General features: G+C 34.9%; 1 protein-coding gene across 2 annotated transcripts in view; it reads right to left on the bottom strand.

The window, feature by feature from the left end:
- ZPBP (zona pellucida binding protein) overlaps positions 1–12,671 on the bottom strand; it is a 129,337-nt gene extending 116,666 nt beyond the window's left edge. For both annotated transcript variants that reach the window (XR_009185726.1, XM_004460768.5), the window contains exons 1-3: positions 12,530–12,671; positions 9,374–9,454; positions 361–486 (exon numbers count right to left, since the gene is read on the bottom strand). Coding sequence is in view for 1 of the 2 variants with exons in the window: in XM_004460768.5 (XP_004460825.2) it covers positions 361–486; positions 9,374–9,454; positions 12,530–12,656 (334 nt within the window). In the remaining variant the exon portion in view is untranslated. The remainder of the gene's footprint in view (positions 1–360; positions 487–9,373; positions 9,455–12,529) is intronic.
- Positions 12,672–12,933: the final 262 nt, after the last annotated feature.

Raw genomic sequence — 12,933 nt, 5'->3', positions numbered from 1 at the left:
TTCATATTCATATGAAGCCAGAATCATATTTGGTTCTTTGTACTATTTTACTAATAAAAGCCTAATTGAACTAACCAAGACAGTTTTATGAACCTTTTAAAAATTATCTTCTTTTTGAAATATAAATGCTTAGTCAACTTTACTGTAAAGAGCTAAATCTCAAATTAAGATATGTAAAAATAGATAGATAGATAGATAGAAAGATAGATAGATAGATAGATAAAGATCACCATCTACGTTGCTAGAATCTAACCCCAAAAGGAAATCCCAGGGGAAAAAAATGAGGAAATGGATAAATTTACATGATATAAACACTTTAAATACATCAAGTTAATTATGATAATTGAAACAAAATCCTACCTGAAACAATTTTACCTCTTGGCCCATGCCATTGGAATGATGGGTCTATCAGTTCAGTATTTCGCAGTCGTTGGCTTGTACATAACATATGTGGACTCCTTTGATGAAGCATGACATATACTTTCACTGAAAATACAATATTAAAGTGTTCCAATACAATTTTAGGTACATTCTTTCTCTATAATGCCTTATATTTTTGAGTTTGGATTACAGGTTTTAACAGTTATTCTTAGGATTACAGCTCCTATTACTTGATAATAAGAACAGGATCAGGGTTTAAGTTAGGGTGTGTATGTGTGTCTGTACGTGTATATATCCTGAACTTCAGCAAAATGAGTTTATCTTCTTTTATTTAGAATTCACTTACCAATCTATTGCATTTTTCAGACTATTACCTTAATTACAGATTACTAAAATAATCCTCTATCTAGAATTTATATACGATGACTTCCAAGGACCCCAAACATGAGAGTAATAACTGAGTAATGTGTTTAGGTTATGATGTGATGTACAATGTGCTGAATAATAGAGAACAATGTAATTAAAATCAGCATATATGTGCTGTGATTTTAAATAGTATTTTGTCACATTTTGCTTTAAAATTTAAAGAATCCTGATCATTAAACGAACATAAATAGTATTTTACAGGACATACAAAACAAACATTTTTTAAAGATTCAATTAATGTTTTGAGTTTTCTCATAAGTAAGCCTTTAGAAAATGTTGCAACAAGTCTTTAGAAATGGCATGCTAACTCTTCACTGATTCCCCATATTCAAAGATTTGTATGATCCAGTAAAATAAAAAAATTTTTTGAGAATCAAAATTGTCTATAACACTAAAGAGGCAGCTTCTAAAGTTTCACCAAAAACACGTTTATTGTATATAGCTTTTAATTAGACTTTGTTCCTCAGGTTAAGAAAGTTCCTTTACTTTATTTTATCATAAAAAGGTGTTGCTTTTTTTTTTTTTTTTAAAGAGGTAGCAGGTATTGAATCCAGAGTCGTGTACATGGGAAGCAGACACTCAACCACATGAGCTACATCCACTCCCTGCTGTTGAATTTTAACAAATTATTTTCTATAATGATTGAGGTGATCTTATTTTTTTCTTCTTTAATATTTTAATGTAGGGCTTGACATTAATAAATTACTTTCCTAGAATAAATCCAACTAGTCACACCTTTTTTTTTTTTACTTAAATATGGCTTATTTCAGTTTTTCTTATTTTTATATGAACATTGTTAGGTTCTAGTTTTTCTTTTCAAACATTTTTCTTAGGATACTTCCATCTGTGTTCATAAATTTAACTGTGTATAATTTTTTCTTGTGCCATCCTTTGTCCTTTCTCAATTTCAGGCTTGTTGTTATTTAGTATATATTATTACTAACATAGGAACCTAAGGTTATAATGGTTTCATAAAATGAACTGGGCAGATTTTCTTCTACAAATTTTCTCCAAAAGAATATTTAGATTTTTCTTCGTGGTGGTGATGTTCTTATTTTTAAGTTGGAATATGTTATAGTCTGGTAACTTTTTTTTGGCAAGGTAGAAGTAGTAAAACAAAATTTTTTACTACTGGTCAAATGTCTTTAATTGCTTTATCAGTCTACTCAGGAATTTAATTGAGTCTACTCTACACATTAAGTTTTACTAGAGAATTGCCTATTTCAAATATTAGTATAAATTGCTAAGAATATTAACATATGACTTTTTAAATTTCTCCATGTCCAATTTAACCATATTTGTTAATTTTTACTTTGGTTATTTTCTCATGATAAAACTTTGTATATATGGTTCTCAAGACAGCTTTTGGTTCATACAGCCTCTCTACTATTTCTGTTGTCTCATTAATTTCTTTATCATATTTCTTTCCTACTTTTCTTCAGTTTAAATGTCTCTGCTTTTTTCTACCTTCTTAATAAAAGCTTACTCCATTTTCACTCCTACCATGAATTCAGGTCATCATCTCCATGATGTGTCTTTTACAAATACCTCACTATACCTCTTTTCACCCCCTTTGTCCTAACCACGCCAAGCTAATTATATATCTCTAAAGGAGCACACTGCACTACTCCTTTGTGATCTTACTCATGCAAATATCTGCCTCTTCATCTATGGAGACTTAGTGCAAGTATATCTTTTCTCCTCTGGCTTCTTTGATAGCCCAGTTTCCCCATGTCATTACTAATCCTTTCCTCTGGCTCCCTCTAAACCTTGTACACATTTCAATTACAGCAAATTTAAGTGAAACCATTAGAATATTCAGGGCAAGTTCTACTTAAAGAATAAATAATATTCTTCTATATCAACAATAATATATCAAAACACGTAATAAAAAGAAGACAGCATTTAGAAAACAATAAACAGTTTATAATCAAAGATGACCTTGGTCAATCAAACTTTAGTCAAAGATATAAAATTAGATAACAATGCCATAGTCATAAGAGTGTAGATTTATCATTTCAAAGATACAAACTTATTCCATATTTATGTATATAATCAACATAGCTGTAAGAAAATTCCCAGAAGCATTTCTAAGAAACTCATGAATATCGATATGTAATTAGAAGATTAAAGGTTCATTAATAGCTAAGACAGTTCTATATTTTAAAAAAAGCAAAGGGGAGGGACTAGCATTATAAATTAAGATATATTACAATGTTACAGTAATTATAACAAAGTGGTCTGGTGGAGGAACAAAGAAATCATTAAAAAGAATAGTGGATCTAGGGAGGAAAAACCCACATAGGTAACTGCTATATGATAGAGGTGGCATCTCAAATCACTGAGGAAAATATATATTACTAATAAATCATGTTAGAAAAATTATCTCACCATATATATAAATGAAATTACATTATAAATTTAAGATAATTCAAAGATCTAAAGCAACATCATTTCATTATTTTTAAAAAATGTAAAATAATATCAATATCTTTGGGATGGAAGGACATTTTAAAGGCAAAAATCACAAGCATAAAAAAAAAAAATACCAAACTCATTTCTTAAATATTAACTTCTGCTCAACCCCAAATGCCATAGGCACAGCTAACAGATTTGATTGTTGGGAGAAGATATTTGCAAGAAAGATAATCACTAAAGGATTTATAACTGGAATATATAAATAACATGCAAGTAATTCCTTTGAAAATATCAAGAAGACAAGAAAAGAATCTTAACCTCCAAGTTAGCAAAAATTGAAAAGCTGGATATTATTTAGTCCTGGTGAGGATGTGGGGAAATGGGCCACCTTAAGCACTCCCTTTGGAAGGGTAAATTGGTGGCCATTATGGAGATCAATTTTAGTGAGACTGAAAGAATGTTCAGATTCTATGATACTAAATGTTCAGTCCTGGATACAACAGACCCAGAACACTTAAGCAGTGTGAAATTGGAATGATAAATGATTTTGCTAACCATCTTGATTTACTTGAGCTTCCATTTTATCCAGGGAATTATAAAGAAGAAACAGAGGTTAACCAAAACAAGCTGACATACCAGTAATCCTTTGCAGGGCTGACAGAACTCCCTGCCCCAGCCTGGGAGGAAGAACTGTAAACTCTAACGATTTCAAGTGGACACCAGCAGGGTCTCTGATCTTCACTGATAGCCGCAATCTTACATTAACATTGTGCTTGCTGATGAACAAACTAGGCTTCAAGGACACCCTGCTCAAACAGCACTGTAGGATCGTAATTCACGAAATACACAGAAAGCACACACCAAGCATAAATCATGTTCCCCTTATCGCCCCCATCCCTTTGTCTTCCCCTTTGTCTCAAGCAGCCATATAAGCTGCTCCCCCAACTCAAACTTTTGAGCAGAAATCTCTTTTGCTGTTGCTCCTGTATTAATGCAACTTTAGCTGAATAAACTTACTCCATACCCCCGTTTTTAAAAATCTGTTTATTTTCAGTACAACAGCAGGTACAAAAAGGATGTACAAAATCGCCATTCATCACTACACCAAAAAAATGAGATGAAGTTAAATTGCAACAAAGATGTAAATAAGCTTCTTGAATGAATTAATTCATAAGTGAATTAAATTAGAAGAGTAACTGAACATAAGAGACTAAGCAAAAGGTGAAAACATTACATAAGATCACAGAACGAAAAAGGAATAGACATAGATGCTGAGGCCAGCATGACAGAAGAAACAAATCCAGGCAAGAGTAATCTCAGTCATTCAGTATGTTGAGGAATGACAACTAGTAAAATACCATATAATAATCTATGGTGTGATATAAGAACCATATGTTGAATTGAAACCTTAATCCATTTTTACATATTCTTATGCCAAAAAAAAAAGAAAGCAATAAAAAAGGAAATTGTATTATAATTTAGGTATAGAAGTTGTAGTTGGCTGTAAGTTTAAATGGCAGAGTACAGACTTTATAAAATTCTCTCTCTCATAAAGAAATATGAAAACTGATATATATTTTCATAATCAATGTTTTCAAAATTCTAGAAATATACCAAAGACTTGCAGCAATCCAAGGAGTGTTTATTTAGGAAAAAACACATCTGAAATCTCAGTAAGAATAGCAAGTTTATAGCATTTTAAATTGCCCTATTCTCATCCCCTGCACCCTCAACTTCTGCCATAGCTTTGAAAATAAATAGCCTGCAATCATGGTGAAAACAAAAGCAGCCTGGAAAATAGGGTCAAAGCCTCATTTCCAGAGAATTGCCCTGTTGGTGGTTTACTGAAAGACCACACTTGCAAGGATGTCTGTATTAAACCTTACTTGAAGATCACCCAGTGCAAAAAGACTTTTCACAGGTCCTTTGTCAAAAACAATTAGAGGCAAAAGTTTAACTTTGTGACTGCCTGAGGTAGTAGATAACAGCTGGGGCAAAGAATAGGGCTAACCAAAAAGCTAGGAAATGACATACTCAATGGGACTTGGAAAAGCGCTGACAAATTAACGGGTATCTTAAAGGCTAGGGGCATGCCAGGCTGTGCACATGCTCAGCCAAGACCCTCAAATTCCCATCTCTGGCTGAACTTGAAGCTCTGAGTTGCAAAAAGTGAAAGATAAAGTAGCCTTGTTAACTACCTTGTTGCATGCTGAAGGTATGCCACAATGCATATACACAGCTCCTCTGCAAAGATGAGGAGACTAGTTCTAAGTGTTTAAGGAAATATCTGTCTGATTATTAGTCTATCTGAGCTAACTGAGCAGAGACTTCAGTAGCCCCACACACAAGGAATACATAATTTACCGAATTAGCTCATAAAAGACATTAAACAAACAAACAACAAACAGCAACGACATCAAACTCTGGGAAAGAGGAAGAATCTGATACCCAGAGTAGCCAAATTATATTACTGTAAATTTCCATTTAAAAAAAAATATGTATATGTGTACGTATGTGTGTATATATATATGAGACACATGCAAGGAAACAAAGTTTGGTCATATGTGGGGAAAAAATTCTAATCAATAGAAATATTTCCTGAGGAAAACCAAATTTTAGACACATGAGACACAGATTTTAAATCACCCATTTTTAAAACGCTCAAAAAACTTAAGGACACTATATCTAAAGAACTAATGACAAGAAAACAATATTTCAACAATAAGAGAGTATCACTAAAGAGATAAAAATTATTTTAAAAGAAAAAGAAATTCAGATTGAAAAGGACAATCATTGAAATTAAAAATTTTCTACAGGGACTCAATGGTAGATTGAGTAGAGAGAAGAAAGTATCAATGAATTTAAAGAGAGACCGGTTGAGAGTATTCAGCCTGGGAAAAGAAAGAAGCAAAGAATAAAGAAAAATGAACAGAGACTCAAAGACCTGTAGGAAACTATGAAGGATATCAACATATGCATAATGAGAGTCACACATGATCAGCTGAATAGATGCAGAAAATTCCATTTACAATATTATGAAAAGGAACGAAATATTTAAGAATGAATTTAAAACAAGTGCAAGGCTTTTACAATGAAAGCTACAAAACATCATTGAGGCAACCTAAATAAATGGAAACACATCCCATGTACATAGAATGAAAAACTTTATATTGTTAAGATGGCAATACTCCCCAAATTGACCTGTAAATTCAATGCAATCACCCTGAAAATCCCAAAGCCCTTTTTTTTTTTTTTTGGCAGAAACGGATGAGTTGATTCTAAACTATATATGGAAATTACTAGAGATTCAGAACAACCAAAACAAAAACAATCTTGAAAACAAAGAATGAAGTTGAAACTCTCACCTTCCAATTTCAAAACTTAATACAAGAGTAATCAAGACAGCATGGTATGTCATGAAGGTTGACATAGAGATCAATGGAAGAGAAATGAGTCCAGGAAAAAAAAGCCATAGGTCTATGGCCAATTGTTTTTCAACAAGACCATTCAATTGGGAAAGAATAGTCCTTTCACCAAATGGTGCCAGGGCAACTAGATACTAACACGCAAAAGAATGGAGTTTGACCTCTCTCTCATATAATGCATTAAAATTAAGTCAGAGCAGATTTATGAGCTAAAATATGAGCACTAAAGCCATAAAACTCTTAGAAGAAAGCATAACCATTTATCTTCATGACCTTGGATTGGGCAATGGATTTTTAGATATGACACCAAAAGCATGAGCAACAAAAGAAAAAACAGACAAATTGTACTGCACTGAAATTAAATACTTTATAAGGGACATTATCAAGAAAGTAAAAAAACCTACAAAAGAGGAGAAAATAATTGCTAACCATAATATCTACAAGGGTTTGATATTCATATACATAAACAACTCTAATAACTAGGTTAAAAAAAGTAGACAACCCAATTTTAAAATGTACAAAGGACTTTAACAGATATTTCTCTGAAGAAGATACACAGATGGCCAAGAAACATGTGAAAATATTCTCAACATCATTAGTCATTAGAGAAATGGAAATCAAAAACATGAAGAGGTTTCACTTTATACCCACTATAATGTCTATGATAAATAACAATTAAGTATTGGCAAAGATGTAGATACATTAGAACAGTCATAAATTACTGGTGGGAAGTAAAATAGTGCAACCACTTTAGAAAATAGTTTGCCAGTTTCTCAAAGGTTAAACAAAGAGTTACCACATGACCCATCAATTCCTCACCTTGGGAAATACACAAGAGGAGTGAAAATCTATGTTCACATAAGAACTTGAACATAAATGTTTATGGAAGCATTATTCATAATCGCCAAAAAGTGGAAACCCAAATAGTTATCAATTGATGAACAGAAAAACAAACTGTGACATTATTTCCAAACAATGGAATAGTATTCAACCATAAAAAGGAATCAAGTTCTGATATGTACCACAACCTGAATGAACCCTGAAAACATTATGCTAAGTGAAAGAAGCTAGACACAAAAGGTCACATATTTTATGATTCCACTTACATGAAATATACAGAATAGGTAAGTCCCATAAAAAGGAATCAAGTTCTGATATGTACCACAACCTAAAATAACCTTGAAAACATTATGCTAAGTGAAAGAAGCTAGACACAAAAGGTCACATATTTTATGATTCCACTTATGTGAAATACACAGAACAGGTAAATCCATAGAGACAAAAAGCACATATCCATAGAGACAAAAAGCACATATCCTCTGTGGCTGAGGGGAGAATGAGCAATGACTGCTTAATAGATCTGGGTTTCCTTTTGGAATGACAAAAATGTAGTGAAACTACAGATAGAGGCTGTAGCAGTTTGGTATTGTTTATGAATTCCAAAAATAAGTATTGTAAATTGATCTGTTCCTCTGAGCAAATTAGATTATATTAGACTCAAAAGTTTCATTTTTACTTTATTAAATCAAGATTAAGGCTTTTATTTGACCACATCATTAGCACGACTCAGTTTGAGTCTCTGCCTACAGCCAGTCTATAGCTGTGGGCTATATACAGATCTTCAATCAGAGATAGGGGAGTAAATATACAGAACAGAAGACAGAAGCAGATATGCAGGAAAAGAGAGTACTCCATAGACACAGTCCTGGAAAGAGAGATGAGACTAAGAGTCTACAGCTGACCTTGTGGAAAGACCAGGGCAGCTGAGTCCAGTAAGAATCCAGGCATGGGGAGAGAGACAAGCCTTATGCCAGCCTACAGCTGAGATCAGAAGATGGGACCACAGAGCCTTAAGAAGGACAAAGGCTGAACCCTCACAGACATTGCCCGCCATCTTGCTTCAACATGTGACAACAGACTTTGGGTGAGAAAGTACCTCTTATGGAACCATGAGTTGGATTCTTCAGGGCCTAGTAACTGTAAGCCTCTACCCTAAATAAATACCCTTCATAAAAGCCAAAAGACTTCTGGTATTTTATATTAGCATGCCTTTAGCTGACTAATACAAGGTGATGACTGCACAACACTGTAAATGTACTAAATGCCAAGGACCCAAATGCTTTGAAATGGTTAAATTTATGTTATGTTTCCACTGGTTGGGGGAGGGAGGAATGAGGAGTGATTGCTTATTAAGTACAGAGTTTCTTTCTGGGCCAATGAAAATGTTCTAGAATTTGAAAGTGATAATGGTTGCACAACTTTGTGAATACAATAAAAACTAGTGAATTGCAAACTTTGAAGGGAAAATTTTATGGCAGGTGAATAATTATGCCAAAAAAAGTTGTAACTGGTGTACCTCTTGGGAACACTGCAAAACCTTTATTAATCCAAAATCTTTAAGTGGAGTGTATTTTGTAATATCTTTTAGTGTATCTGAGTGTATACAATTAATATTAATATAGTTAATTTTTATAAAATAAGCAAAAATGTTACAGGCAACTTTAATTAGATGAACTTTTAGAAATAATTATAATGCAATTATAACAAACAGAGTTAGACCTGGATGAATCTAATTATGGAATCAACTTTAATCCAATCCGATAGAATGAAAAGGGTCTTAGGAAACTGGGATTAATGGAGAACATTTAGCCTTTGGGGCAAAACTGATAAAATTTAATTAAATGCTCAACATTTTCTTCAATTTCTTGAAGAAATTTAATTACCTGGAAATTCTGATGATCCCACTATTTTCACCACATCTTGGGACAAACGAAAGGCTCTTGGTATTCTAACCAAATATCCAACTGTCAGAAACAAAAAGAAAATAAAAGATCAACAATATGCCTCATGTAGAAATTCCAAGAGATTTAAGACCTTTGTTGAAAGGGAGAGCTAAAAATCAATCTCTTCTGACATCTGATATCTGAGCTCCAACTCTACTCCCCTTCATATATTCCAGTTAAATTAATTTACCTACTGCTTCTCACACTCTCCCTGTTATATTTCACCTCCACTCTTCAAACAGCCACAAATATTTTCACCTTTAAAAGTCTAAATCCCTCACCCTTCAAGACTCAAATCACAAGCCTCTCCTCCATCAAATCTATTTGTCCCTTTCCTTTATTAACTGCCATAGTACATCATTAGCACCTCTATTCTGATATTCATTTCTCCATTTATTAGTTATTCATACATGTATATCATTTTCCTTAAGACTATAAGCCCCATTGATAGAAGGATCTGCGTTTATCATCTTTTCAAAAATCAATACCAAGAACAATCAATACCTAGCACACAGTAAATATTCAATAGCAATTGCTGAATATATTCTGATACCCTTCAGTCACTGTTGAATGAACAAATTGACGGATATAAAGGGGGCTGTTCTGTGTGGCTGTGCACAAAACAGGACCAGTTATAAATATGCAATATATGCATTATACCTAAATAACCTTTACCAGAAAGGTAATCAAGTGCAAAGAAAATAGTATGGGGTTAAAAGCCAGAAGATCTAAGTTTAAGTCCTAATTCTGCTATTTATTGACTTGGGGAAGGTCACTTTAAACTCCAGAAGCTTCAGTTTTCCCATCTTAAAAATGCCACTAATAATAATTCCAGCCTTATAAAGCGATTGTAGGGAATGAATGGGATATTTTATAAACTGCAAAATGTTATAAAAATATTATTTACTATTCATAGCTTACAATGAAAGATACTGCCTTCTTGTATTTTGATACTGTCATGGATATGATCTTATCAGTTCAAAAAAAAAAAGATAGCCTAGCAGTATGGAAAATATTAGCCAAATGTACACTATGGACATGGTAACAATCAGATATTATTTTATCTGTAGCAAATAACACACCACATTGTAGTGTGTCAATGGAGGAGTGTTGTTTGGGAATTCTGCACAGGTGCATGATTGTTTTATAAGTTTACAACTTCTGTCATAAAAAATACATGTAAAAAAAAATAATAGGGTGGGTTGGGGGGGAAACACACCAAATATAAGATAAGGACTATGATTAGTAGTAAGATTTTGACAATATTCTTTCACAATTTATAACAAACTTCTCATGACAATGCAAGGTGTTGGTGGAGGGTTGATGTATGGGACCCCTGTATGATGTTATTGCATGTTTGCTTTGTAAGTTCACAACTTTTACTATACACTTGTTTACGTATGTTTGTATATAAATGATATAAAGACAATAATAATAGGATTGGTTTGGGGAAAATACTTTGGTTACTAGTAATAGTTTGACAATGCTGTTTAATTATTAGTTAAAAAGGTTTAACAACAATGCAAGTTATTGGTGGTAGGGTGAGTTATGAGAGTCCTGTATGATGTTATGTATGTTTGTTTTGTAAGTTCACAACTATTATTATACACTTATTGTTTAAGTATATTTATGTATGAGCGATACACTTTAATAAATTTTTTAAAAAGACAGCCTAGAATAATTAAAAACTGAAAACACATTTTATAGTACCTAAAACTAGACAATGAACCTGTTCAAGAAGCACTCTGCTAGTACAGAGCAATTAAAGGGGAATCTTAGCTATTGCAATACTTAAAAGCAGAAGAAAGACCTTTGTATTACTGAAGCCTGAATTCCGGCATATTCGGGCATATTTTGTAATCTGCAATCCTTTTCTCCTCCTTATCCCCTTCCTACCTCTGGCAGCCCATCTATATTTATGCTCTTGGAGGACTTCTTTTCTCATTTCTGATCATTTGAACAATTTCATCATTTTAAACCTGTCCTTTTGTGCTTTTTGAGTAGATTTTATTTTTAAAAAGTCTAAAATCTGAACACAAGTTATATAGTTAAAACCTTTCTATCTCAACTCTAACTTCTTTTTTTCAGTGTTTGTCAAGTATCCTAATATATTTTGAAAATAGGGCAGAATTCATTTCTCTTGGATACAAAGGAAACAATGTAAGCAAAATGTCAAAACTTTAAAATCCCAGAATTTCTTGCAGTTTACAGTTAAAACCAATAGATGGAGCTCCAATATCATTAATGATTTCAAAGCAACAGATGATTACTGATTTTGCAATATACTAAAATACTAAACACAATACATCATTACACCAACTGTACATACAAAGGACTCAACAAAGTCAACATAGTGAAATATAGAGCTAGCAAATTAGCCATAAATTGAATTAGGGAATTTATTAATAGCCAATTCAACCGAAAATTTTCAACTGTGGAGGGTTTAATGATGTCTTCTATCTTTACATTATTAATTTTCCGCCATTTGCTTCCCTATGCAATTGCAAGAGTTCCTCTGTACAACGTATTTTTAAAAATAAACCCTACTGTTAGGCATATGAGAGTATAGTACATCCTTAAGTAAACAAGGGTGCACTTAACACAGGAAAAAAAACAGAGCAGTGCTTCCCAAAGGGTGGTCCCTGGGCTTGCAGCAACAGCAAGGCCTGGGAATTTGTGGGAAACGTAATTCCTGGGCCTCACCCCGGACCTATGAAATGTCAAAGTCTGGGGGTGGGTCCCCAACCGTCCAGAGTTTAACAAGTGGACCAGGTTGATTCTGATGTGAGCTCAAGCTCGAAAACCGTTGCTCCCGTCTAGAACAGCCTTGTGAGGAGCATGCTTTAGTGTTTCAAATGGCAAAGGTTCCGGTAAATGTGATCACGTGTTTACGGTGCAGGTGGACGGTGGACCACTCCAGAGAGAACAAGCGCACCGAATGTTCCAGGTTGTTTTAAAGAACTCACTACTGGACACACACCTGCTCAACACACATAAGGGAGATAGAGAGTAGGAGGTGTTTCAGGTTTGGGGCTCCCGGCAACAAATGGCTGAGGAACTCCTTCCCTCCCCGCAGCGGCGGCGCCGACGCCTCACCTGACGGGGGCGCATGCACAAGGACGGCGGAGAGAAAGAGGAGGGCAGCGGCCCGGGAGAGGCGGGGACCCGCGGCCCGGACCCGCCTCCTGCCCCGCCGCGCCCGGCCGGGGGCCGAGGCCTCCATCCCCACGCCGCCGCCTGCCGACAGTCGGCGCAGAAGATCGTTAAGCGACGCGCGCCCACCGGCCCCTGGGCCGCGCGCCCGGCGAGAGTCGGCGGGCGAGACGCGCCGGAAGGACGGGCCGCACTTCCGCCGGGGCTGGGTCAGAGGTCGTGGGCCGCAGAGCGAGGCCGCGGAGGCGGGAAGGTGGGCATCCCTGCCGGTGGGCTGTGGTGGAGATCGTCGGCTCCTGTGAGCGAGCAGCCAAATGGGTCTGCCCTGACGAAGGGGCCGGACTCTA

Source organism: Dasypus novemcinctus, chromosome 5 (genome assembly GCF_030445035.2).
Source record: "Dasypus novemcinctus isolate mDasNov1 chromosome 5, mDasNov1.1.hap2, whole genome shotgun sequence".
In the NCBI taxonomy this organism is placed as follows: domain Eukaryota; kingdom Metazoa; phylum Chordata; class Mammalia; order Cingulata; family Dasypodidae; genus Dasypus; species Dasypus novemcinctus.
The sequence above is the reverse complement of the archived record's forward strand: the minus strand, read 5'-3'. Positions and strand labels throughout refer to the sequence as shown.